The sequence below is a fragment of the Procambarus clarkii genome, chromosome 14 (genome assembly GCF_040958095.1).
Source record: "Procambarus clarkii isolate CNS0578487 chromosome 14, FALCON_Pclarkii_2.0, whole genome shotgun sequence".
NCBI classification, from domain to species: domain Eukaryota; kingdom Metazoa; phylum Arthropoda; class Malacostraca; order Decapoda; family Cambaridae; genus Procambarus; species Procambarus clarkii.
In genome coordinates, this window is record NC_091163.1 from 34,331,805 (window position 1) to 34,353,237 (window position 21,433).

The 21,433-nt window shown below is 47.8% G+C and overlaps 1 protein-coding gene across 5 annotated transcripts in view; it reads right to left on the reverse strand.

Moving 5' to 3' along the window:
• LOC123772798 (uncharacterized) overlaps positions 1-21,433 on the reverse strand; it is a 352,704-nt gene that overhangs the window by 303,809 nt on the left and 27,462 nt on the right. For 4 of the 5 annotated variants that reach the window (XM_069324451.1, XM_069324448.1, XM_069324447.1 and 1 more), the window contains exon 4: positions 4,630-4,733. In XM_069324451.1, the coding sequence (XP_069180552.1) occupies positions 4,630-4,733 (104 nt within the window). Of the gene's footprint in view, positions 1-3,736; positions 3,779-4,629; positions 4,734-21,433 lie in introns of those variants that run through there. The other variant, XM_069324450.1, reaches the window with a different exon arrangement.

The following is a 21,433-nucleotide window of genomic DNA, read 5'->3' on the forward strand; positions in this document are numbered from 1 at the left end:
TTTAGAGCCTCAGTAGGTATTCTCAAATATAAATGATGTTATTGTATTCGTGGACGTGCTGGACAGGACACAGTACCTGTTTGACCTGGTTGATGGGGTTCTGGGAGTTCTTCTACTCCCCAAGCCCGGCCCGAGGCCAGGCTTGACTTGAGAGAGTTTGGTCCACCAGGCTGTTGCTTGGAGCGGCCCACAGGCCCACATACCCACCACAGCACGGTTGGTCCGGCACTCCTTGAAGAAAACAATCTAATTTCCTCTTGAAGATGTCCACGGTTGTTCCGGCAATATTTCTTATGCTCGCTGGTAGAACGTTGAACAACTGTGGACCTCTGATGTTTATACAGTGTTCTCTGATTGCGCCTATGGCACCTCTGCTCTTCACTGGTTCATTCTGCATTTTCTTCCATATCGTTCACTCCAGTACGTTGTTATTTTACTGTGTAGATTTGGGACCTGGCCCTCCAATATTTTCCATGTAAATATTATTTGATATCTCTCTCGTCTCCTTACTAGTGAGAACATTTGGAGAACTTTGAGACGATCCCAATAATTTATGTGCTTTATCTCGTCTATGCGTGCCGTGTATGTTCTCTGTATTCCCTCTATTTCAGCAATCTCTCCTGCTCTGAAGGGGGAAGCGAGTACTGAGCAGTACTCAAGACGGGACAACACAAGTGACTTGAAGAGTACAACCATTGTGATGGGATCCCTGGATTTCAAAGTTCTCGTAATCCATCCAATCATTTTTCTGGCTGACGCAATATTTGCTTGGTTATGCTCCCTAAACGTTAGGTCGTCAGACATCGTTATTCCCAAATCCTTGACATGCTGTTTTCCTACTATGGGCAGATTTAATTGTGTTTTGTACCCTGTATTATGATTAAGGTTCTCATTTTACTGTATCTGAGTACCTGGAATTTATCATGTTATTTTCTGCTGCTCAATCGAAAACTTTATTAATATCTGCTTGTAGCTTTTCAATGTCTTCAGCAGAGGTAGTTTTCATGCTGATTTTTGTGTCATCTGAAAATCATGATTCGAAGCTGTGACTTGTGTTTTTGTCTATATCTGATACGAGAATAAGGAACAGCAGTGGTGCAAGGACTATGTCCTGAGGTACAGAGCTTTTAACTCGATTTTTATGGTTGATTTTCACTCGATTTTATATGGTTGACTGTTACTCTTTGTGTTCTGTGGGAGAGAAAACTGAGTATCCAGCGTCCTACTTTACCAGTTATTCCTATTGACCTCATTTTGTGAGCTATCACTCCATGGTCACATTTATCGAATGCCTTTACGAAATCCGTGAATACCACATTTGCATTCTGTTTTTCTTCTAATGCCTCAGTGACTTTATCGTAATTGTCAAGTAGCTGTGAGAGGCATGATCTTCCTGCTCTATATCCATGTTGGCCTGGATTGTGGAGGTTATTGGTCTCCATGAAACTAGTGACCTGACTCCTGATCACTCTCTCAAATACTTTTATTATGTGGGACGTTAGTGCAACTGGTCTATAATTCTTTGCCAATGCTTTGCTCCCCTCCCTTGTGTAGAGGGGCAATGTCTGCTGCTTTAAGCGCATCTGGTATCTCCCCCGTGTCCAAGCTCTTCCTCCACACTATACTGAGTGCCTGTGCTACTGGCACTTTGCATTTCTTTATAAATATTGAATTCCATAAGTCTGGACCCGGGGCTGAGTGCATGGGCATGTTGTCAATTTGTCTTTCAAACTCTGCCACGCTCGTGTTGATATCAGTTATATTTACAGGGGTTTGGATATCACGCAATAAAGAATTTGTCCGGATCTTCCACTTTCATGCTGTGTATCAGGGTGCTAAACATGTCCTAATATTGCTTTTTCAGGATTTTACTAATTTCTTTGTCATCCTCAGTGTATGAACCTTCACTAGTACGAATAGGTTCAATATTAGCAGTGGTTTTTGCTTTTGATTTAGCAAATGTGTGAACAAATATTTTTTTTTTTATTTCTTTAATTACTTACTGTTCTAGTTGCCTATCTTCAATCTGATATGAATGCTTCAGTCTCTGTTCGATTTCTTCAGTCTCCCTGTTTAAATTATTCTTTCTTTGTAGGGAAAGTCGTGTCTGCTTAAGTATTTCCATTATTTTTCTTTATTTTATAGTGTCGTCTGTGTTCTCTTTCTATGTTGGACCTCTTTCTGGCTTTCCTCAACAGAACATGTTTCAGACAGACTTCATATGCTTCAGAAGTCACTTGGGCCTACCTCCGTTATTAATGTTAGTTTGCACTTCAATGAGCTTGTGGTCTGAGTACATAGTGTCTGAGACAGTAATGTCTCTGATTAGCTCATCATTGTTCGTGAATATCAGGTCCAGCGTGTTCTCGTTCCTAGTTGGTTCTGTAATCTGCTGACTGAGCGAGAATTTGTCACAGAATCTCAGTAGTTCTCGACCTGTGGTTGGTTATTTCTAGGTTGACTTCCTGCTATGATGTTATTGTTTACTATTCTCCATTTTAAACTGGGTAGATTGAAGTCTCCAAGGAAGATGATATCTGGTACTGGGTTTGTTAGGTTATCAAGGATATTCTCTATTTTGTGCATCTGCTCTGTGATACACAGAGTTGACTGTTGCAACTCAACTGTTGCATCTGGCGGTTTGTATATTAGAATTGTAGCGAGTAGATTATGCCAATAATAGACTCGCTCCAAACTGACTACCACTAACTCAAAGCTTTTCCCTAATTACAGTTGACATTCCTTCCAACCTTCGGAGGACGATGAGGTGAGGTCCGGTCATGTAAACAATTGAGAAGCGGGTAATGATCAGTCTACTTTCAAGAGTGGTTTAGATGAGACGCTTGAGAGCTACTACACCATCCAACACTGACTCTCAGAGCACGCCACTCTCTATCACACTACAACCCGTTCTCGCACTTGCTTAGAGCAAATATTGGCTTATTTAATAAGTACATATGTGACATACTAATTGATTGTGAATATTTTAGTTTACCTTGAAAAGCTTCATAGAAAACACCGACCTCACCTAACCTTCTTATTATGTTAAGATAAGCATCTTATTGCTTCTTATTTACAATTATTACTTAACCTATCAACAGTATAGGTTAAGTAATAATTGTAATTAAGAAGCAATAAGATACTTAACCTATCAACAGTATAGGTTAAGTAATAATTGTAATTAAGAAGCAATAAGATACTTAACCTATCAACGGTATAGGTTAAGTTATAATTGTAAATAAGAAACAATAAGATGCTTATCTTAACATACTAAGAAGGTTAGGTGAGGTCGGTGTTTTCTATGAAGCTTTTCAAGGTAAACTAAAATATTTACAATCAATTAGTATGTCACATATGCACTTATTAAATAAGCCAATATTGACTATAAGCAAGTGCGAGAAGGGGTTGGACACGAGTGCTCGCCAAGTGTCACGTGCACACTTCTGTGTACTACACGCGCCCAAGTGTATGTTGCCACCCATCCTCCGAACTGACCCTACGGTTTAATACTAAGTGAAAATAAGTACAATTCCTGACTGCTATGAATAGTACATAATTGCACTTACTTGTGCTGTTACATTTACTTCCCATTTATGGAGGAGGAGGAGGAGGGGCTGTCTCTTATTGTGTTTATTGTCACCACACTTTATGTAGCGAGAGAAACGTTACAGAGTAATAATTAGAGTTATGTGTTCTACCTTGATTCCCACTACCTCTACCACCAGTGTCACAGTACCTGACAAGGGAGGATCATGGCGTGGTGGGGGGCTGGGGTGGGGGCAGGACACAGTAGGGGGTCACAGTACTTGACAAGGGAGGATCATGGCGTGGTGTGGGGCTGGGGTGGGAGCAGGGCACAGTAGGGGGTCACAGTACTTGACAAGGGAGGATCATGGCGTGGTGGGGGGCTGGGGTGGGGGCAGGACACAGTAGGGGGTCACAGTACTTGACAAGGGAGGATCATGGCGTGGTGGGGGGCTGGGGTGGGGGCAGGACACAGTAGGGGGTCACAGTACCTGACAAGGGAGGATCATGGCGTGGTGGAGGACTGGGGTGGGGGCAGGACATAGTAGGGGGTCACAGTACATGACAAGGATCATGGCGTGGTGTGGGGCTGGGGTGGAGGCAGGACACAGTAGGGGGTCACAGTACCTGACAAGGGAGGATCATGGCGTGGTGGGGGGCTGGGGTGGGGGCAGGACACAGTAGGGGGTCACAGTACATGACAAGGGAGGATCATGGCGTGGTGGGGGGCTGGGGTGGGGGCAGGACACAGTAGGGGGTCACAGTACCTGACAAGGGAGGATCATGGCGTGGTGGGGGGCTGGGGTGGGGGCAGGACACAGTAGGGGGTCACAGTACCTGACAAGGGAGGATCATGGCGTGGTGGGGGGCTGGGGTGGGGGCAGGACACAGTAGGGGGTCACAGTACATGACAAGGGAGGATCATGGCGTGGTGGGGGGCTGGGGTGGGGGCAGGACACAGTAAGGGGTCACAGTACCTGACAAGGGAGGATCATGGCGTGGTGGAGGGCTGAGGTAGGGGCAGGACACAGTAGGGGGTCACAGTACCTGACAAGGGAGGATCATGGCGTGGTGGGGGGCTGGGGTGGGGGCAGGACACAGTACCTGACAAGGGAGGATCATGGCGTGGTGGAGGGCTGGGGTGGGGGCTGGGGTAGCCCCAGGGCCGGCGCTGGACCTCACCACCTCCCAGGTCTCACAAGCTCCACCTGAGGACACAACACCACCATTGTACTTTATTAAACTACTCCACTACTACTATTAATAATTATAATAGTAATTATAATAATAACGAGAACATCAGTGGACGCCTCTACTCATTACCTCATTGATACACCACATTAATGTCATATCTTTGTGCAATAATAATAATAATAATAATAATAATAATAATAATAATCTATATAAATAAAAATGTAAATGTTCGTTTGTTCAAAACCACAAATCTCCGAAAGTTCTTCACCGATTACTTTCAAGTTCTGACACATCGTTCCATTCGCATATGAGCGTGTTTTTATATACCTACTATATAGATGTCATGCCTGTGACAGGTAAAAACATGCTATTTAAAAAAAAAAAAAAATATTTCATATGAGTTTTCATGTGAGGGAAATCTCTGATACCTCTCTACTGATTGCTTTGAAATTTTGACACAACGTTGCATTCTAATACACACGTGTGTTTTTATGTACCTACAATATACATGCCACACCTGCGACAGGTAAAAACATTTTTTTTAAACAGCGCCATTTGTTGCCGTAAAAGCAACACACACTGTAATCTCTGAAAATTCTTCACCAATTGGTTTGAAATTTTGACACAACGTTCGATTCGAGTATGTGGGTGTTTTTATATACCTACTATATAGATACCACACCTGTGACAGGTAAAAAACATGCTTTTTTTTTTAAAAAACAGCGCCATTTGTTGCAGGTAAGAGCAACACATGTTATAGTAAATATATTACAAATCCATTTCAATGTTTCCGATTGCATTAATATATTGAATTTTCATAGATTTCAAATTATTTTCATTTTGATTTAATTATTTTGTGTGACATTGCGTTGGAATTGAGCTGTGTTGTTTACCATACCGTTCATGTCGTGAGTATAGTTTATTTTTTTTTATTTTTTCATTGATTTTCATATCTTTTTTTAACTTTTCTTATTTTTCAGTGATGGGAACATCAGATCATTTGGGAACACATTGGAAGGAGTGGGTAATGGTGGGAAGGAATGGGGAGGACGAGGGGACAGGGGAGTGGGTAATGGTGGGGAGGACGAGGGGAGGGTTGCTGAGCCACAGCAACGCGTGGCCGGGTACAGCTAGTAGTAATAATAATAAATCTGTAATAATCTAATTTTCTTTAAGGATAACATTAGTGTTGGAAGCAGAATGTTTCCCCTAGTTTGTGTTGTTGTTTATGTGGGCAGTAGTTATGGTGAGCTGTGTGGTGGTTGTTGTGGTGGTGTGGTGGTTGTTGTTGTGGTGGTGTGGTGGTTGTTGTTGTGGTGGTGTGGTGGTTGTTGTTGTGGTGTGATGGTGGTTGTTGTTTATGTGGGCAGTAGTTATGGTGAGCTGTGTGGTGGTTGTTGTGGTGGTGTGGTTGTGGTGGTGGTGGTTGTTGTGGTAGTGTGGTGGTTGTTGTTTATGTGGGCAGTAGTTATGGTGAGCTGTGTGGTGGTTGTTGTGGTGGTGTGGTTGTGGTGGTGGTGGTTGTTGTGGTAGTGTGGTGGTTGTTGTTTATGTGGGCAGTAGTTATGGTGAGCTGTGTGGTGGTTGTTGTGGTGGTGTGGTTGTGGTGGTGGTGGTTGTTGTGGTAGTGTGGTGGTTGTTGTTTATGTGGGCAGTAGTTATGGTGAGCTGTGTGGTGGTTGTTGTGGTGGTGTGGTGGTTGTTGTGGTGGTTGTGGTGGTGTGGTGGTTGTTGTTGTGGTGTGATGGTTGTTGTTGTTTATGTGGGCAGTAGTTATGGTGAGCTGTGTGGTGGTTGCTGTGGTGTGGTGGTTGTTGTGGTAGTGTGGTGGTTGTTGTGGTTGTTATTGTGGTGTTGTGGTGGTTGTTGTGGTGGTTGTTGTGGTGGTTGTTGTGGTGGTTGTTGTGGTGGTTGTTGTGGTGGTTGTTGTGGTAGTGTGGTGGTTGTTGTGGTTGTTATTGTGGTGTTGTGGTGGTTGTTGTGGTGGTTGTTGTGGTGGTTGTTGTGGTAGTGTGGTGGTTGTTGTGGTTGTTATTGTGGTGTTGTGGTGGTTGTTGTGGTTGTTATTGTGGTGTTGTGGTGGTTGTTGTGGTGGTTGTTGTGGTGGTTGTTGTGGTGGTTGTTGTGGTGTTGTGGTGGTTGTTGTGGTGGTTGTTGTGGTGGTTGTTGTGGTGGTTGTTGTGGTGGTTGTTGTGGTTGTTGTGGTGGTTGTTGTGGTGTTGTGGTGGTTGTTGTGGTGGTTGTTGTGGTTGTTGTTGTGGTTGTTATTGTGGTGGTTGTTGTGGTGGTTGTTGTGGTTGTTATTGTGGTGTTGTGGTGGTTGTTGTGGTGGTTGTTGTGGTGGTTGTTGTGGTGGTTGTTGTGGTGTTGTGGTGGTTGTTGTGGTGGTTGTTGTGGTGTTGTGGTGGTTGTTGTGGTGGTTGTTGTGGTGGTTGTTGTGGTGGTTGTTGTGGTGTTGTGGTGGTTGTTGTGGTGGTTGTTGTGGTGGTTGTTGTGGTGTTGTGGTGGTTGTTGTGGTGGTTGTTGTGGTGGTTGTTGTGGTGTTGTGGTGGTTGTTGTGGTGGTTGTTGTGGTGGTTGTTGTGGTGTTGTGGTGGTTGTTGTGGTGGTTGTTGTGGTGTTGTGGTGGTTGTTGTGGTGGTTGTTGTGGTGTTATGGTGGTTGTTGTGGTGGTTGTTGTGGTGGTTGTTGTGGTAGTGTGGTGGTTGTTGTGGTTGTTGTTGTGGTGTTGTGGTTGTTGTGGTGGTTGTTGTGGTGGTTGTTGTGGTGGTTGTTGTGGTAGTGTGGTGGTTGTTGTGGTTGTTATTGTGGTGTTGTGGTGGTTGTTGTGGTGGTTGTTGTGGTGGTTGTTGTGGTGGTTGTTGTGGTGGTTGTTATGGTGGTTGTTGTGGTGGTTGTGTTGGTAGTGTGGTGGTTGTTGTGGTAGTGTGGTGGTTGTTGTGGTAGTGTGGTGGTTGTTGTGGTGGTTGTTGTGGTGGTTGTTGTGGTAGTGTGGTGGTTGTTGTGGTGGTTGTTGTGGTAGTGTGGTGGTTGTTGTGGTAGTGTGGTGGTTGTTGTGGTAGTGTGGTGGTTGTTGTGGTAGTGTGGTGGTTGTTGTGGTAGTGTGGTGGTTGTTGTGGTAGTGTGGTTGTTGTGGTAGTGTGGTGGTTGTTGTGGTAGTGTGGTGGTTGTTGTGGTAGTGTGGTGGTTGTTGTGGTAGTGTGGTGGTTGTTGTGGTAGTGTGGTGGTTGCTGTGGTGTGATGATTGTTATGGTGGTGTGGTTGTTGTTGTGGTAGTGTGGTGGTTGTTGTGGTAGTGTAGTGGTGGTTGTGGTAGTGTGGTGGTTGTTGTGGTAGTGTAGTGGTGGTTGTGGTAGTGTGGTGGTTGTGTTGGTAGTGTGGTGGTGGTTGTGTTGGTAGTGTGGTGGTTGTTGTGGTAGTGGTGGTTGTGGTAGTGTGGTGGTTGTGTTGGTAGTGTGGTGGTTGTTGTGTTGGTAGTGTGGTGGTTGTTGTGGTAGTGTGGTGGTTGTTGTGGTAGTGTGGTGGTTGTTGTGTTGGTAGTGTGGTGGTTGTTGTGGTAGTGTAGTGGTGGTTGTGGTAGTGTGGTGGTTGTGTTGGTAGTGTGGTGGTGGTTGTGTTGGTAGTGTGGTGGTTGTTGTGGTAGTGGTGGTTGTGGTAGTGTGGTGGTTGTGTTGGTAGTGTGGTGGTTGTTGTGTTGGTAGTGTGGTGGTTGTTGTGGTAGTGTGGTGGTTGTGTTGGTAGTGTGGTGGTTGTTGTGTTGGTAGTGTGGTGGTTGTTGTGGTAGTGTGGTGGTTGTTGTGGTAGTGTAGTGGTGGTTGTGTTGGTAGTGTGGTGGTTGTTGTGGTAGTGTAGTGGTGGTTGTGGTAGTGTGGTGGTTGTGTTGGTAGTGTGGTGGTTGTTGTGTTGGTAGTGTGGTGGTTGTTGTGGTAGTGTGGTGGTTGTTGTGTTGGTAGTGTGGTGGTTGTTGTGGTAGTGTGGTGGTTGTGTTGGTAGTGTGGTGGTTGTTGTGGTAGTGTAGTGGTGGTTGTGGTAGTGTGGTGGTTGTGTTCGTAGTGTGGTGGTTGTTGTGGTAGTTGTTGTGGTAGTGTGGTGGTTGTTGTGGTAGTGTGGTGGTTGTTGTGGTTGTTGTGGTGGTTGTTGTGGTTGTTGTGTTGTGGTGGTTGTTATGGTGGTTGTTGTGGTGGTTGTTGTGGTTGTAGTTGTGGTGTTGTGGTGGTTGTTGTGGTTGTTGTTGTGGTGTTGTGGTGGTTGTTGTGGTAGTGTGGTGGTTGTTGTGGTAGTGTGGTGGTTGTTATGGTGGTTGTTGTGGTAGTTGTTATGGTGGTTGTTGTGGTGGTTGTTGTGGTGGTTGTTGTGGTGTGGTGTTATGGTGGTTGTTGTGGTGGTTGTTGTGGTGGTGGTTGTTGTGGTGGTTGTTGTGGTTGTTGTTGTGATGTTGTGGTGGTTGGTGTGGTAGTTGTTATGGTGGTTGTGGTGGTTGTTGTGGTGGTTGTTGTGGTGTGGTGTTATGGTGGTTGTGGTGGTGGTTGTTGTGGTGGTGGTTGTTGTGGTAGTGTGGTGGTTGTTGTGGTTGTTGTGGTGGTTGTTGTGGTAGTGTGGTGGTTGTTGTGGTGGTTGTTGTGGTGGTGTGGTGGTTGTGGTGGTGGTTGTTGTGGTAGTGTGGTGGTTGTTGTGGTAGTGTGGTGGTTGTTGTGGTAGTGTGGTGGTTGTTGTGGTAGTGTGGTGTGGTGGTTGTTGTGGTAGTGTGGCGTGGTGGTTGTTGTGGTGGTGTGGTGGTTGTTGTGGTAGTGTGGTGGTTGTTGTGGTAGTGTAGTGGTGGTTGTGGTAGTGTGGTGGTGGTTGTGTTGGTAGTGTGGTGGTTGTTGTGGTAGTGTAGTGGTGGTTGTGGTAGTGTGGTGGTTGTGTTGGTAGTGTGGTGGTTGTTGTGTTGGTAGTGTGGTGGTTGTTGTGGTTGTTGTTGTGGTAGTGTGGTGGTTGTTGTGGTTGTTGTTGTGGTGGTTGTTGTGGTTGTTGTGTTGTGGTGGTTGTTATGGTGGTTGTTGTGGTGGTTGTTGTGGTTGTAGTTGTGGTGTTGTGGTTGTTGTGGTTGTTGTTGTGGTGTTGTGGTGGTTGTTGTGGTGGTTGTTGTGGTAGTGTGGTGGTTGTTGTGGTAGTGTGGTGGTTGTTATGGTGGTTGTTGTGGTAGTGTGGTGGTTGTTATGGTGGTTGTTGTGGTAGTTGTTATGGTGGTTGTTGTGGTGGTTGTTGTGGTGGTTGTTGTGGTGTGGTGTTATGGTGGTTGTTGTGGTGGTTGTTGTGGTGGTTGTTGTGGTTGTTGTTGTGATGTTGTGGTGGTTGTTGTGGTGGTTGTTGTGGTGGTGTGGTGGTTGTTGTGGTGGTTGTTGTGGTGGTGTGGTGGTTGTGGTGGTGGTTGTTGTGGTAGTGTGGTGGTTGTTGTGGTAGTGTGGTGGTTGTTGTGGTAGTGTGGTGTGGTGGTTGTTGTGGTAGTGTGGCGTGGTGGTTGTTGTGGTGGTGTGGTGGTTGTTGTGGTTGTTGTTGTGGTAGTGTGGTGGTTGTTGTGGTTGTTGTGGTAGTGTGGTGGTTGTTGTGGTAGTTGTGTTGGTAGTGTGGTGGTTGTGTTGGTAGTGTGGTGGTTGTGTTGGTAGTGTGGTGGTTGTTGAGGTAGTGTGGTTGTTGTTGTGGTAGTGTGGTGGTTGTTGTGGTAGTGTGGTGGTTGTTGTGGTAGTGTGGTATGGGTTGTGGTAGTGTGGTGGTTGTTGTGGTAGTGTGGTGGTTGTTGTGGTGTGGTGGTTGTTGTGGTAGTGTGGTGGTTGTTGTGGTAGTGTGGTGGTTGTTGTGGTAGTGTGGTGGTTGTTGTGGTCGTGTGGTGGTGGTTGTGGTGGTTGTTGTGGTGTGGTGGTTGTTGTGGTGTGGTGGTTGTTGTGGTAGTTGTTGTGGTAGTGTGGTGGTTGTTGTGGTAGTGTGGTGGTTGTTGTGGTTGTTGTGGTGGTTGTTGTGGTTGTTGTGTTGTGGTGGTTGTTATGGTGGTTGTTGTGGTGGTTGTTGTGGTTGTAGTTGTGGTGTTGTGGTGGTTGTTGTGGTTGTTGTTGTGGTGTTGTGGTGGTTGTTGTGGTAGTGTGGTGGTTGTTGTGGTAGTGTGGTGGTTGTTATGGTGGTTGTTGTGGTAGTTGTTATGGTGGTTGTTGTGGTGGTTGTTGTGGTGGTTGTTGTGGTGGTTGTTGTGGTGTGGTGTTATGGTGGTTGTTGTGGTGGTTGTTGTGGTGGTGGTTGTTGTGGTGGTTGTTGTGGTTGTTGTTGTGATGTTGTGGTGGTTGGTGTGGTAGTTGTTATGGTGGTTGTGGTGGTTGTTGTGGTGGTTGTTGTGGTGTGGTGTTATGGTGGTTGTGGTGGTGGTTGTTGTGGTGGTGGTTGTTGTGGTAGTGTGGTGGTTGTTGTGGTTGTTGTGGTGGTTGTTGTGGTAGTGTGGTGGTTGTTGTGGTGGTTGTTGTGGTGGTGTGGTGGTTGTGGTGGTGGTTGTTGTGGTAGTGTGGTGGTTGTTGTGGTAGTGTGGTGGTTGTTGTGGTAGTGTGGTGGTTGTTGTGGTAGTGTGGTGTGGTGGTTGTTGTGGTAGTGTGGCGTGGTGGTTGTTGTGGTGGTGTGGTGGTTGTTGTGGTAGTGTGGTGGTTGTTGTGGTAGTGTAGTGGTGGTTGTGGTAGTGTGGTGGTGGTTGTGTTGGTAGTGTGGTGGTTGTTGTGGTAGTGTAGTGGTGGTTGTGGTAGTGTGGTGGTTGTGTTGGTAGTGTGGTGGTTGTTGTGTTGGTAGTGTGGTGGTTGTTGTGGTTGTTGTTGTGGTAGTGTGGTGGTTGTTGTGGTTGTTGTTGTGGTGGTTGTTGTGGTTGTTGTGTTGTGGTGGTTGTTATGGTGGTTGTTGTGGTGGTTGTTGTGGTTGTAGTTGTGGTGTTGTGGTTGTTGTGGTTGTTGTTGTGGTGTTGTGGTGGTTGTTGTGGTGGTTGTTGTGGTAGTGTGGTGGTTGTTGTGGTAGTGTGGTGGTTGTTATGGTGGTTGTTGTGGTAGTGTGGTGGTTGTTATGGTGGTTGTTGTGGTAGTTGTTATGGTGGTTGTTGTGGTGGTTGTTGTGGTGGTTGTTGTGGTGTGGTGTTATGGTGGTTGTTGTGGTGGTTGTTGTGGTGGTTGTTGTGGTTGTTGTTGTGATGTTGTGGTGGTTGTTGTGGTGGTTGTTGTGGTGGTGTGGTGGTTGTTGTGGTGGTTGTTGTGGTGGTGTGGTGGTTGTGGTGGTGGTTGTTGTGGTAGTGTGGTGGTTGTTGTGGTAGTGTGGTGGTTGTTGTGGTAGTGTGGTGTGGTGGTTGTTGTGGTAGTGTGGCGTGGTGGTTGTTGTGGTGGTGTGGTGGTTGTTGTGGTTGTTGTTGTGGTAGTGTGGTGGTTGTTGTGGTTGTTGTGGTAGTGTGGTGGTTGTTGTGGTAGTTGTGTTGGTAGTGTGGTGGTTGTGTTGGTAGTGTGGTGGTTGTGTTGGTAGTGTGGTGGTTGTTGAGGTAGTGTGGTTGTTGTTGTGGTAGTGTGGTGGTTGTTGTGGTAGTGTGGTGGTTGTTGTGGTAGTGTGGTATGGGTTGTGGTAGTGTGGTGGTTGTTGTGGTAGTGTGGTGGTTGTTGTGGTAGTGTGGTGGTTGTTGTGGTAGTGTGGTGGTTGTTGTGGTAGTGTGGTGGTTGTTGTGGTCGTGTGGTGGTGGTTGTGGTGGTTGTTGTGGTGTGGTGGTTGTTGTGGTGTGGTGGTTGTTGTGGTAGTTGTTGTGGTAGTGTGGTGGTTGTGTTGGTAGTGTGGTGGTTGTGTTGGTAGTGTGGTGGTTGTGTTGGTAGTGTGGTGGTTGTTGTGGTGGTTGTTGTGGTGGTTGTTGTGGTGGTTGTTGTGGTGGTTGTTGTGGTGGTTGTTGTGGTGGTTGTGGTAGTGTGGTGGTTGTTGTGGTGTGGTGGTTGTTGTGGTGGTGTGGTGGTTGTTGTGGTTGTTGTGGTGGTTGTGGTAGTGTGGTGGTTGTTGTGGTGGTTGTTGTGGTAGTGTGGTGGATGTTGTGGTGGTTGTGGTAGTGTGGTGGTTGTTGTGGTGGTGATGTGGTGGTTGTTGTGGTGGTTGTTGTGGTAGTGTAGTGGATGTTGTGGTGGTTGTTGTGGTAGTGTGGTGGTTGTTGTGGTGTGGTGGTGTGGTGGTTGTTGTGGTAGTTGTTGTGGTTGTTGTGGTAGTGTAGTGGATGTTGTGGTAGTGTGGTGGTGGTGTGGTGGTTGTTGTGGTGTGGTGGTTGTTGTGGTGGTTGTGGTAGTGTGGTTGTTGTGGCAGTGTTGTGGTTGTTGTGGTAGTGTGGTGGTTGTTGTGGTGGTGTGGTGGTTGTTGAGGTAGTGTGGTGGTTGTTGTGGTGGTGTGGTGGTTGTTGAGGTAGTGTGGTGGTTGTTGTGGTGGTGTGGTGGTTGTTGAGGTAGTGTGGTGGTTGTTGTGGTGGTGTGGTGGTTGTTGTGGTAGTGTGGTGGTTGTTATGGTGGTGGTGTGGTGGTTGTTGAGGTAGTGTGGTTGTTGTTGTGGTAGTGTTGTTGTTGTGGTACTGTGGTTGTTGTTGTGGTAGTGTGGTGGTGGTTGTTGTGGTACTGTGGTGGTTGTTGTGGTGTGGTGGTTGTTGTGGTGGTTGTTGTGGTAGAGTGGTATGGGTTGTGGTACTGTGGTGGTTGTTGTGGTAGTGTGGTAGTTGTTGTGGTGTGGTGGTTGTTGTGGTGGTTGTTGTTGTGGTAGTGTGGTGGTTGTTGTGGTGGTTGTTGTTGTGGTAGTGTGGTGGTTGCTGCGGTGGTGTGGTGGTTGTTGTGGTACTGTGGTGGTTGTTGTGGTGTGGTGGTTGTTGTGGTGTGGTGGTTGTTGTGGTGGTTGTTGTGGTGGTTGTTGTGGTAGTGTGGTGGTTGTTGTGGTGGTTGTTGTGGTAGTGTGGTGGTTGTTGTGGTGGTTGTTGTGGTGGTGTGGTGGTTGTTGTGGTGGTTGTTGTGGTGGTTGTTGTGGTAGTGTGGTGGTTGTTGTGGTGGTTGTGGTAGTGTGGTGGTTGTTGTGGTGTGGTGGTGGTGTGGTGGTTGGTGTGGTGGTTGTTGTGGGGGTTGTTGTGGTGTGGTGGTGGTGTGGTGGTTGTTGTGGTGTGGTGGTGGTGTGGTGGTTGGTGTGGTGGTTGTTGTGGTGGTTGTTGTGTTGGTGTGGTGGTTGTTGTGGTAGTGTGGTGGTTATTGTGGTAGTGTGGTGGTTGTTGTGGTAGTGTGGTGGTGTGGTGGTATTGTGGTTGTTGTTGTGGTAGTGTGGTTGTTGTTGTGGTAGTGTGGTGGTTGTTGTGGTAGAGTGGTGGTGGTTGTGGTAGTGTGGTGGTGGTTGTGGTAGTGTGGTGGTGGTTGTGGTAGTGTGGTGGTAGTGTGGTGGTGGTTGTGGTAGTGTGGTGGTAGTGTGGTGGTGGTTGTGGTAGTATGGTTGTTGTTGTGGTAGTGTGGTGGTTGTTGTGGTAGTGTGGTGGTTGTTATGGTAGTGTGGTTGTGGTGGTTGTGGTGGTATTGTGGTTGTGGTAGTGTGGTGGTGGTTGTGGTGGTTGTGTTGGTAGTGTGGTTGTGGTAGTGTGGTGGTTGTTGTGGTGGTTGTTGTGGTAGTGTGGTGGTGGTTGTGGTAGTATGGTGGTTATGGTGGTAGTGTGGTGGTAGTGTGGTGGTTGTGGTAGTGTGGTGGTGGTGGTTGTGGTGGTAGTGTGGTGGTAGTGTAGCCAGCCACACACATCCTACGAGACCACATCAACCAGGAATCATTATTAAGGTCGATAAAGCTCTACCATTCCACCTTCTTGATAAGAAATGTGTAGTAAATGTTGAGTGTTTGAGGCCAGAAATAACGCGAGGAGAAAGGCCGTGTTTTTGTGATGCCGGACACGAAGTGAAATTCTTCGTCATTGTTCGTTTCTCTCGTTTATCTATTTATTATTTATGTGGCGTCAAGCAGTACGTGTATTAATTAGGTGAAGTTTCATGCTGCCCAATGTTCTAGAAACGGCCGGGAGAGAAAATGATTAAAGAAAACAAAGTCACGCGATTTATAATCTAAGAGACTGTTAGAGTGTTGCCATATTATTACTGACTTTAGCGGAGTGTTGCCATATTATTACTGACTTTAGCGGAGTGTTGCCATATTATTACTGACTTTAGCGGAGTGTTGCCATATTATTACTGACTTTAGCGGAGAGTGTTGCCATATTATTACTGACTTTAGCGGAGTGTGTTGCCATATCATTACTGACTTTAGCGGAGTGTTGCCATATTATTACTGACTTTAGCGGAGTGTTGCCATATTATTACTGACTTTAGCGGAGAGTGTTGCCATATTATTACTGACTTTAGCGGAGTGTGTTGCCATATCATTACTGACTTTAGCGGAGTGTTGCCATATTATTACTGACTTTAGCGGAGTGTTGCCATATTATTACTGACTTTAGCGGAGTGTTGCCATATTATTACTGACTTTAGCGGAGAGTGTTGCCATATTATTACTGACTTTAGCGGAGAGTGTTGCCATATTATTACTGACTTTAGCGGAGTGTGTTGCCATATTATTACTGACTTTAGCGGAGTGTGTTGCCATATCATTACTGACTTTAGCGAAGAGTGTTGCCATATTATTACTAACTTTAGCGAAGAGTGTTGCCATCTGTAAAATAAGCGAGATATTTTCAGGCCGTTACTCTGTAGTTATATTTTAGTAAACGGTGAATAATTTTAGCATGAGTTTACTTCCCATCTTTCTTCCTTTCTCTCTCTCTGTTTGCTTGAGGTTTACTGAGCACCAAACAATATTGGATTAGTATCGGACTGGACGATTACATACCACTGTGATAAGAAGAAATTATCTGGCCTCGGGTGAAGGCCAGATTCATGAAGCAGTTACACAAGTACTTACGAATGTGTACATCTTTCCTCAATCTTTAACGGCTTTGATTACATTTATTAAACAGTTTATAAGTATGAAATTTTCCCAATCAACGGTTGTTATTGTTATAAACAGCCTCCTGGTGCTTCGGAGCTCATGATTGTAAACAAAGCCGCCAATGATTGAGAAAAGATGTACAGCGGCCAGATTTACGAAGCAGTTACGTACGTACTTACGAATGTTTTTCTTCTTAGCCCCTTCGTAGCGGCTACGTAGGTATTCAGGTTCGCATTTAAGAAGGAAAATCTTCGATAGTACACTGCCTCGATTTAAGGACGGCCTCGACCACTTGTAGCTTTACGTAAACTGGATATAACTCAATTTTTCTCTACTACACAACACGGAGGGTCGATTTTCTTATAAATAAAACGTTTTTAGCTGGCGAGTTTCAAGACGGAGTCCTCCGTGTTAACTATATATGTATTCTCTGCTTGAAACTTGTAGTAAATATGTATTTTATGATATTAGAAATAGTTTTATAATAGCAAGATATCATACCAGTAGATATTAAGTAAATAAACACTGGTGAACATGAAATATGGGAGGCGATGAACCTGGGCTGGTGGGATCATTTCTATCGCCAAATGCGCCTGTTCACCTAGTAATAAGTATAGCTAGGGGTGTACCTTAGCTATACATATCCATTTTTAATTTATTTTGTTTGGTTTATTTTGAAATTAAATCTGGGTGAGACATAAAAGAAAGATATGTTGCACAAATGATCTTCGGTAAAGAGAAGACCAAAAACTTCAAAAACTTCTCTCGCTGAATACTTAAACCTGTAATTATGAATGTATGGACTATTATGGTCTGTTAAAAAAGAAAGGGGAAAGTAGGGGTCCAAGACCTCTTCCTGTTACACAATTTGGCTGTTACAATAAGTAATTATCAAGAGAAGGCACCATGCCGGGAAGGCTATGTAGCAGTAAGGCAGTGAGGTGAGGCAGCTACTTATTTGAGGAATGCTTATTTTATTTACCTTATAAGCTGAGGCAGCTTATTTCATTTGAGGAATGCTCAGCTGATTCCTCTACATTTAGCATGGAACAAAATTTGTGTCCAAGACCTCTTCCTGTTACACAATTTGGCTGTGTAACAATCAGTAATTGTCCAAAGAAGGCACCAAGCCAGGAAGGCTGTGTAGCACCATTGTGTGTAACAATAAACCTAATTTTTTAACAAATAATGCACCTGTGAGAAACAAATCCTGTCAGCTATAAAAATATTGATCCAGTTATTTAAATACAAAATTATAATGAAACATGTTTATGGATTGTTTATCCTATTTTCTTCTAATGTATATCCAAAGAAGTGAAAAATTGAGACATAATGCACAATTTAATGATTCACAAGAAACATTAATAACATTGTTGTCTTCTTTTTATCTTCTAATGTGAGGTTTGGTCAACATTATTAACATTACATATCAATATGAGATCTTAATGATCCATGGTTAACATTTATGATTTAATAAGAATAATACTGGTAATAATAATGCAAGCTATAACTTAAAACCTTTATTACTGATTTCTTTTTATTAACAAGCTTAGGTATAGACAGCAATGTGCTGCTGCCCTATTCTATATGAAAGCTTACAGTGTAGGTCATAAACTAGGTACAGGCTCAGCCAACATTCCCACCTCACAGGACGGCCAGTCATACGTGGAATCAAGAGATAATAAAAAAATTAAGGCCCTATTAGCCTCCACTGGCAAGCGATGAGTCACAATAACGTGGCTGAAGTATGTTGACCAGACCACACACTAGAAATTGAAGGGACGACGACGTTTCGGTCCGTCCTGGACCATTCTCAAGTCGATTGACTTGAGAATGGTCCAGGACGGACCGAAACGTCGTCGTCCCTTCAATTTCTAGTGTGTGGTCTGGTCAACTCCACTGGCAAAATTTGGGTACAGCCCAAGAATATCTTCCAATATTCCTGAGTGTATGAAGTAATTACAGAGCTCAAAGTTCCTCATACCATTTGGCCTGAGGTCACTGATAACAGGACAATCACAGATATAGTGTTGGACAGTATGTCCTCTCAAGTAGGACTGAAACAAGTTTTTTTTCACCCAGAGGGTTATAAACCCATGGAACCGCCTACCCGCTGAAGCCGTAAATGCCAAAATCCAGCTAGAAAATATCATTAGGACAGTTGGCGGGACTTAACAAGCCGCCGGCCTCTTGTCCTCGTCGAGGCCACTAGGTAGTTAGTGGCCCTTGGGTAAATTTAGATATATACATAAATAAATACCTTCGCTCCTCAAGTCTTGGGAGCGACAAGGGGAGCTATACACTATCTCTTAGAATTACGCAGGTAAACAAAAAATGTAACATATATGTATACTACAATGTCGGTGCTGACTGTACAAGTTGAAACAATATAGTTTTACTTCGAAATATACTAAATTTATGAGGAAATTCGACGTAAAATAAGTGGCAAGTGCATCACGGATAACCTCTGGTATGCCAGCGTCGTGATTGGCTACAGCTGTTATGAAAAATGTTACCTTCTCTCCCATTGGCCAAACTAAAAGCTCTAGTGACATCTAGCGAGACCTAAGTGAACTACTGAACTGTACCTAAAAATCTTCATACGTCTACTTTTCTGAATCGCTCTTAGGCGCGTTCTTAGCCGATACTTAGGAACCTTCGAAGCACACATACTTATGGAGAAATACACGGAGCTTCGTGAATCCAGGTCCAGGTTCGTAAGTGCTTGGGTAACTGCTTCGTGAATCTGGCGGCAACTAAAACAGTGTTACATCGTAGTGGACAAGCCGGCCCAGTGAAGCCTAGTTCACGCACATTTACTGAGACAACCATATGCATCTCGGAGGGACAGAACAGGTTTGGCTATGTCTACCTTCCGTGAAGCCCAGTCTAGTGTGGGGGCCACGGGAGCGGCTGACTTACCTTACACCGGGGACAAGGTCGGGTTATGGCCACTGTAACCCCGTGGGCGACTGTGGTCCTCTCCCACGGTGGACAGTCACACCGTGGGTGGGGAGGCATCATACCGTGGGAGGGGAGGCATCATACCGTGGGAGGGGAGGCATCATACCGTGGGAGGGGAGGCATCATACCGTGGGTGGGGAGGCATCATACCGTGGGAGGGGAGGCATCATACCGTGGGAGGGGAGGCATTACACCGTGGGAGGGGAGGCTTCACACCGTGGGAGGGGAGGCTTCACACCGTGGGAGGGGAGGCGTGACACCGTGGGAGGGGGAGGCATCACACCGTTGGAGGGGGAGGCATCACACCGTGGGAGGGGAGGCTTCACACCGTGGGAGGGGAGGCTTCACACCGTGGGAGGGGAGGCGTGACACCGTGGGAGGGGGAGGCATCACCCCGTGGGAGGGGGAGGCATCACACCGTGGGAGGGGAGGCTTCACACCGTGGGAGGGGAGGCTTCACACCGTGGGAGGGGAGGCGTGACACCGTGGGAGGGGGAGGCATCACACCCTGGGAGGGGAGGCATCACACCGTGGGAGGAGAGGCTTCACACCGTGGGAGGGGAGGCTTCACACCGTGGGAGGGGAGGCGTGACACCGTGGGAGGGGGAGGCATCACACCCTGGGAGGGGAGGCATCACACCGTGGGAGGGGAGGCTTCACACCGTGGGAGGGGAGGCTTCACACCGTGGGAGGGGAGGCTTCACACCGTGGGAGGGGAGGCTTCACACCGTGGGAGGGGAGGCGTGACACCGTGGGAGGGGGAGGCATCACACCGTGGGAGGGGGAGGCATCACACCGTGGGAGGGGAGGCTTCACACCGTGGGAGGGGAGGCTTCACACCGTGGGTGGGGAGGCGTGACACCGTGGGAGGGGGAGGCATCACACCGTGGGAGGGGGAGGCATCACACCGTGGGAGGGGAGGCTTCACACCGTGGGAGGGGAGGCTTCACACCGTGGGAGGGGGAGGTATCACACCGTGGGAGGGGAGGCATCACACCGTGGGAGGGGAGGCTTCACACCGTGGGAGGGGAGGCTTCACACCGTGGGAGGGGAGGCGTGACACCGTGGGAGGGGGAGGCATCACACCCTGGGAGGGGAGGCATCACACCGTGGGAGGGGAGGCTTCACACCGTGGGAGGGGAGGCTTCACACCTTGGGAGGGGAGGCTTCACACCGTGGGAGGGGAGGCGTGACACCGTGGGAGGGGGAGGCATCACACCGTGGGAGGGGAGGCTTCACACCGTGGGAGGGGAGGCTTCACACCGTGGGAGGGGAGGCGTGACACCGTGGGAGGGGTAGGCATCACACCGTGGGAGGGGAGGCATCACACCGTGGGAGGGGGAGGCATCACACCGTGGGAGGGGAGGCATGACACCGTGGGAGAGGATGAGTGACACCTTGGGAGGGGATGAGTGACACCGTGGGAGGGGATGAGCGACACCGTGGGAGGGGATGAGTGACACCGTGGGAGGGGATGAGTGACACCGTGGGAGGGGATGAGTGACACCGTGGGAGGGGATGAGTGACACCATGGGAGGGGAGGAGTGACACCGTGGGAAGGGATGAGTGACACCGTGGGAGGGGAGGCGTGACACCGTGGGAGGGGATAAGTGACACCGTGGGAGGGGATAAGTGACACCGTGGGAGGGGATAAGTGACGCCGTGGGAGGGGATGAGTGACACCGTGGGAGGGGATGAGTGACACCGTGGGAGGGGATGAGTGTGACACCGTGGGAGGGGATGAGAGTGACACCGTGGGAGGGGATGAGTGACACCGTGGGAGGGGATGAGTGACACCGTGGGAGGGAATGAGTGACACCGTGGGAGGGGATAAGTGACACCGTGGGAGGGGATAAGTGACACCGTGGGAGGGGATAAGTGACACCGTGGGAGGGGATAAGTGACACCGTGGGAGGGGATAAGTGACGCCGTGGGAGGGGATAAGTGACACCGTGGGAGGGAATGAGTGACACCGTGGGAGGGGATAAGTGACACCGTGGGAGGGGATGAGTGACACCGTGGGAGGGGATAAGTGACGCCGTGGGAGGGGATAAGTGACACCGTGGGAGGGAATGAGTGACACCGTGGGAGGGGATAAGTGACACCGTGGGAGGGGATGAGTGACACCGTGGGAGGGAATGAGTGACACCGTGGGAGGGGATAAGTGACACCGTGGGAGGGGATAAGTGACACCGTGGGAGGGAATGAGTGACACCGTGGGAGGGGATAAGTGACACCGTGGGAGGGGATAAGTGACACCGTGGGAGGGGATAAGTGACACCGTGGGAGGGGATAAGTGACACCGTGGGAGGGGATAAGTGACACCGTGGGAGGGGATAAGTGACACCGTGGGAGGGGATGAGTGACACCGTGGGAGGGGAGGCGTGACACCGTGGGAGGGGAGGTATCACACCGTGGGAGGGGAGGCATCACACCGTGGGAGGGAAGGCATGACACCGTGGGAGGGGAGGCATCACACCGTGGGAGGGAAGGCGTGACACCGTGGGAGGGGAGGCGTGACACCGTGGGAGGGGAGGCGTGACACCGTGGAAGGGGATAAGTGACGCCGTGGGGGGGGGGAGGTATGACACCGTGGGAGGGGAGGCGACACACCGTGGGAGGGGAGGCATGACACCGCAAGAGGGGAGGTATCACACCGTGGGAGGGGAGGTATCACACCGTGGGAGGGGAGGTATCACACCGTGGGAGGGGAGGCATCACACCGTGGGAGGGGAGGCATCACACCGTGGGAGGGGAGGTATCACACCGTGGGAGGGGAGGCG